This window comes from Octodon degus, unplaced genomic scaffold, assembly GCF_000260255.1.
Source record: "Octodon degus isolate 3935 unplaced genomic scaffold, OctDeg1.0 scaffold00011, whole genome shotgun sequence".
NCBI classification, from domain to species: Eukaryota; Metazoa; Chordata; class Mammalia; order Rodentia; family Octodontidae; genus Octodon; species Octodon degus.
Genome location: NW_004524587.1, coordinates 7,203,410 through 7,209,008, shown reverse-complemented (window position 1 = coordinate 7,209,008; position 5,599 = coordinate 7,203,410). Strand labels below are relative to the sequence as shown.

The following is a 5,599-nucleotide window of genomic DNA, read 5'->3' as shown; positions in this document are numbered from 1 at the left end:
AGGCAGGAGTTTGACCACTGCCCCCAAGGCATGCTGAGATGGTGACTGAGACTGGGGGTGGTGGCGCTTGCCTGTAATCCCAGCACTGGGGAGGCTGGAAAAAAAAAAACAAACCCAGGAGGATCATTAAGAGTCCAATCTGTGTAGTGAGATCCTGTACCAAATACATAAAAAATGAAAAATAAAAATAAATAAATGGGCTGGGGATGTGTAGCTGAACTTGAAGGCCCTCAGTTTAATTCCCAGTACCACAAAAAACAGTAGGATGGAGTAACTACTATGCTCAACGAGAATGAACCTCAAAAGCACTATGCTCAGGACAAAAAAGAAGGGCTAGGGAGATAGCTCAGTAGAATAAGCGCTTGCCTGGCAAACACTGGGGCCTGAGTTCAATCCCCGGTTCTGCCAAAAAAGAACAAAAAAGAAAATAAAAAGCACTAGCTAACTGAAAGACATCAGGCTCAAACGGTTATACCCTGCATGAATCATTTGTTGGAGCTTTTAACAGCAGGGCCACCTGTTGAGGTGATGGAATGTTCAGCCTAACTGTGGGCTGCTCACTGATATACACATTGACCACACAAGCAAACGCATTCTACAGTACATTAACAAGTCCTCAACCAATCTGAATTTGAAAAAAAAATTACTGCCTATTTGAAGGATAAAAGGAGGCAAGAGGCAAGAATACAGGAAAAAGTGTCCCAGAAAATGTTCCGTTACATTCTAGAGACACTAAGTAGTCTGTTACAGGGACACAGATCCTATCTTCCTCATAATAGGTACATGATGCAAACTTACAGTTTTCTTTTTTGGTGCTGAGGATTGAACCAGCGCCTCCTACATGCTAAGCACACGTTCTGACAGACCCACAACCTGGTCCCCTATAGCATTTTTGCACATACAGTCAGTTGCAGACGTGTAACTCCACATTCTACCTCTATTTTTTTTTTTTTTTTGTATTTTTAGGGAAGGGTCTACAGGGTGTTCGGGGTCTCACTACTAGATCAGACTGATAGTGATTTGCCTGTTTAGAGCCTCCCAAGAGTTTCCCTGTGTCTTAATCCACTGAGCTATTTGGCCAGCTTTCCTTTCCTTGAGAGTGGAAACTATTGAACCTCCACTCTTCTCAAGCCCCTCCTCTGTACCTCCCATTACCATTGCCCCTAACCACAAGTGGCTATTTAAATGGCATTAATTAAAATTTAATTAAATTAAAAATATAATGCCTCAGTTGCACTAGTTGCATTTCCACCGTCACTGAAAATTGTTCAGGATGGTGTTGTTCTAGAAAACTACCCCAAAGTTTCCTTGTAATGCTAACACTTAATGACTCTGGGGACCACTTCAGAGTAGTTGCCAAGCAACTGCCCATATTCTTTACTATTTTCTTTTTCTTTTTTTGGTACTAGGAATCAAACTCAGAACTTGGCAGGCACTGTGCCACTGAGCTACACCTCTGTCCCAAAGTCTCTACTATTAATTGGCAAGAGAAGTACCTTAAGGAGGGACTGGGGAGATGGCTCAGTGGAATAAACAATGTCTGGCAAGTGCAAGGGCCTGACTTTAATCCCCGGTTCTGAAAGAAAAAAAAAAAAAGTATCTTAAGGAATTGTTTTATAAAGTAAGTTACAGGGGCCGGGGAGATGGCTCAGTGGAATAAGCACTTCCCTGGCAAGCACAAGGTCCTAAGTTCAATCCCCGGTTCCAAAAAAAAAAAAAAAAGTAAGTTACAGTTATGTAAACCCTATACAGAGATTCACTTTTCAAACTAGGGTTTTCCTCTGAAAAATCTAAAATCTTTAGTTTTTAATATTTATTTTTCCTATAGTTAGGACAGGGTCTAGAGGGTCTAGAGGATCTTACTATGTAGATCAGACTTATAGCGATTTCCTGTAATCCCAAATGCTGGGATTACAGGCATGCACCGCCACGCCCAGTCTCAATCACCCTTCCAGCAAGCCCCACAGGCCGGGCCTGCACCACAAGCCAGGGATCAAACCCCAGCCACTGTGCTCTGCCTAAGCAGGAGCTTTAGTCCACTGAACTATCAGGCCAGCCCTTTAAATTATTTTTTTTTAAATGTATTTATTTATTTATTGTGTGTGTGTGTGTGTGTGTGTGGCCAGCTCAGCACACCAGGGGGCGGGGCTGGCTGGCATGTGGTGCTGGGGATTGAACTGTGGTCGCTGCATTTTTGCTTAGCTTGTTCTAAGTAGGTGCTTTAGACCACTGAGCCATCTCACCAGCCCCCTTTTAAATTATTTTTAACGTTGTGAATTATCTTTTGTTGTTGTTTTGTTTTATTAATTTTATTGAATTATCTTGAAAAATTTATTATTCTGGCTTTCCTTTGCAGAAAGGCACTATGAGGAGTTTAACTTTCTCTGTTACTGAAATAGTTAATAAAATGAGCTGCCATCCCTCCCAATCATCACCAGACTCAACCACAAATCCATGCTAATTCACACTACAGATGTACCCTTTCAACTAAATAGAAAACTCAGAAAAACAGAAACTCCCACCAGGCAGTTACATTACCAACTTACTTTGTTCTCTTACTATGACAACTGCTGTTTAGTTTTAATTATTTGCTCCCACTTCATAGCATCCTAGGATATGTGTCAGCACCCTCTCTGCAGGCCTTTTCAATTACATCTCTATGAAGAGACAGGGGTCAGACTACCTGGGTTTCTGTGCAAATGAAAGCATTTGCAGATTAGTATTTTCCAAAGTAGCAGGCTCAGATGCATGACATATGATTTGGTTCTGTCCTAGTCCCCACAAAAGCAATTAACAAGAAGAGTAACAGCAATAAACAGCAATCTGGCTCTTTTTTCCTAGGAGTGTGTCACCTCCCTTGGGAGGCTAGGCCTTGAAGAGCGGTGGTGTTGACAGCAAAAAGTGCCTCTAGATCCCTTAATCCAAAGCTGCTGGTCAGATTCTCTCAGGGCCTACGTATCAGAGGGCAGCATAGGGGACTGGTGGTGACTCCTCCATTCATTAATCTTTATGGTGAAAGACAAGATGCGTTAAAGAAAAAAACCACACCACCCACTTACAGAAATCCAGGTTTCCCTTGGTGTAAACTAACTTAACTACTGACAACCAGCGTGCACTGGCAGGAGCTTAATAAATCCTTGTTGAATAAATGAGTGAATAAGTCTGGTGCACAGAAGGTATTCAGTAAATACTTTTTTTTTTTTTTTTTTTTGCAGAGCCAGGGATTGAACTCAGGCCCTTGCGCTTGCCAGGAAAGTGCTTATTCTACTGAGCCATCTCCCCAGTCCCCAAATACTTCTTGAATAAATGAAGACAACCACCGAGACACTGCTCTAAGTGCTGGGGAAGGAATCATGATATTCACCATGGAACAGCTGTACGTCAGTTCTGAGCTACTCACTAGAGGGAAAGTAGTGTAATGAGCTGCAAAGGTACTCTGAGATCAGAGCCTGTGACCAGATCCTGATCCTGTCTGCCACGTTATGGTAGCCTTTAGGCAAGTCACTTAAGATCAAACAAATGGGGCTGCTTTCCATTTTGGAACAAAGAGACAAAACCTACTTGCTTTAAGAGATCCTTTCATGAATCTAGCACAAGGCATGGCATATAGAAGACAAGATATAGATAAATGGTAAAATACATCAGGCTCGATGACGACACACGCCTGTAGTCCCAGCACTACAGAGTTTGCGGCAGGACGATCTTGAATTGTGACAAGCCTGGGATATATGGCAAGTTCAAGATCAACCCAGCCTACATACACTGTCAAGAAAATGACAAAAAAAAAAAAAAAGTACAAGGAACTGAAGAATGAAATAAAGAACAAAAATGGTAAAACTCTTTAGTAAGTGATAACATTTCTTGAGGCTTAACAGTGCTCGTCACTGTGTCACACTCTTTGATCTTGTGATCATAAAGTTCTTGCGCCCGGTCAAGGGTATAGCTCAGCAGCACAAGTGCCTGCCTGGCAAGTACAAGACACTGAGTTAGAGTCCCCCTAAAAAAAAAAAAAAAAAAATTCGTGTCCATCTTTCAAGGGAGGTACGACCTCCCCTGTACAGGTGAGAACAATGACTAGAGGACAGTGCTAGAAATCGAACTCCATCAATTCCTACAGCGTGAATTCCGACCATCACATGGTATTTTCCACTTGGAGCGTATCAGCAACTAAATCGCTTAAGCGCTGAAACGGGGACTTCGCGATTCCAAAATCTTGTGAAGCAGAGTTAAACCCGCGCAGCAGACTCAGAGAAGTTGTGCAACTTGCCAAATCCGCGACCCCAGCCTTAGGAACTGAAGGCCTACTTGCTCGCCACCCTGGCTACGGGACGGCTCCCTAAGCACTCATGCGCACACAACCTCTGCCTCAGTGTCTCCAGACGTACCCCACTTCACAAACGCCAGCGGGGTACCCCGAAAGGCTGTGCCCGCCCCAGAGGTTACCGAGTCTCCCCGTGTCCACCCACGTCTGACAACTCCAGGTCACCCTTGCCCACCTCCCCAGTCCAGCCAGGCCAGGGGTTTCCCCGCCCCCGGGGGGGGGTGTATATGCAGCAACGTTGGGGGGGAGGGGAACCACAGAGAGCGCATGCCCAGATGATTCTACACGTTCTCCAGCCCAGCTCACCTGGGAGTCGCGGAACTCCACTACCACATTTTCACTACTCCATCGCGCTGCCATATTCCTTGCCGGGCCTCCACGGCCCGAAGACAGCACTCTCCTACACCCTAGACCGCCGGATCCAGGTTCCTCGAGCTCCGCGGCGCCCGCGAGTCAGCCTGGCCACGCCCCATTCCCCCCGTCCTCCTGACCGCACACCATTGGCTGACCCTATCGCCGACTCCGCCCCCTCTTCCTTCTCCTCCAATTGCGGCAAGAAAAATACGGGCGCCCCCCCCCCGTGCGTCATCAACTTGAGTCACCCACGCTGCCCACAGCTCGCGGACACGCCCCCTGCCGTGAGCTGTCTGGGGAATTGTAGTCCAGGTCGACCGCAAACTAGGGGACTCAGGAAGAACTCCCAGGTTAAGATTTGTTGTTTTTTTTTTGGTGGAACCGGGGATTGAACTCAGTCCTTTGCGCTTGCCAGGGAAGCACAACAAGCTATTGTTGTACTCACTATTTTATCGCTATTATCCTGGTCATTCTCCCATACCCTTTTTACCAATCAAAACCCAACATTCGTGCAAAAGGAAGATACGTCTTCTCCTGAAGATACGTCTTCTGCCTGCCATCCAGGTCTTAAAGTATAAATGTCTCATTTTTCATAGAGTGCTGTGCTTCCCAAGGGTCCCCTGGGGGGGTCTCCACGACCTTTTACAGGGGGGTCTCCTAAAGAAAACAATTTTATAATGCTACCGTAAGAAGTTATTTGCCCCTTCTCTCAACATTGTGTAGTGGAGCTTTCTGGACCCTACAGGGACCCTACATAAGACTGCAGCAGAATGAGAGAAGTAGATGTGAGAATTCACCTGTTTTTCGAGTAATCCCAGCACTCATGAGGCTGAGGGGGAAGGATTACCGCTGAGTCTGAGGCCAGCCTGAACTACAAAAGAAAGACTGTCAAAAAAGTAGGAGAGAGAGGGAAGGGGAGGGGAG

General features: G+C 45.5%; 1 protein-coding gene across 1 annotated transcript in view; it reads right to left on the bottom strand.

Annotated features, from left to right (window-relative positions):
* The window catches only part of Wdr59 (WD repeat domain 59), a 98,985-nt gene extending 94,211 nt beyond the window's left edge, over positions 1-4,774 (bottom strand). Inside the window, exon 1 of the mRNA XM_012513509.2 lies at positions 4,628-4,774. Coding sequence (XP_012368963.2) covers positions 4,628-4,681 — 54 coding nt within the window. The 5' untranslated portion in view covers positions 4,682-4,774. The remainder of the gene's footprint in view (positions 1-4,627) is intronic.
* Between the last annotated feature and the right edge of the window lie 825 nt (positions 4,775-5,599).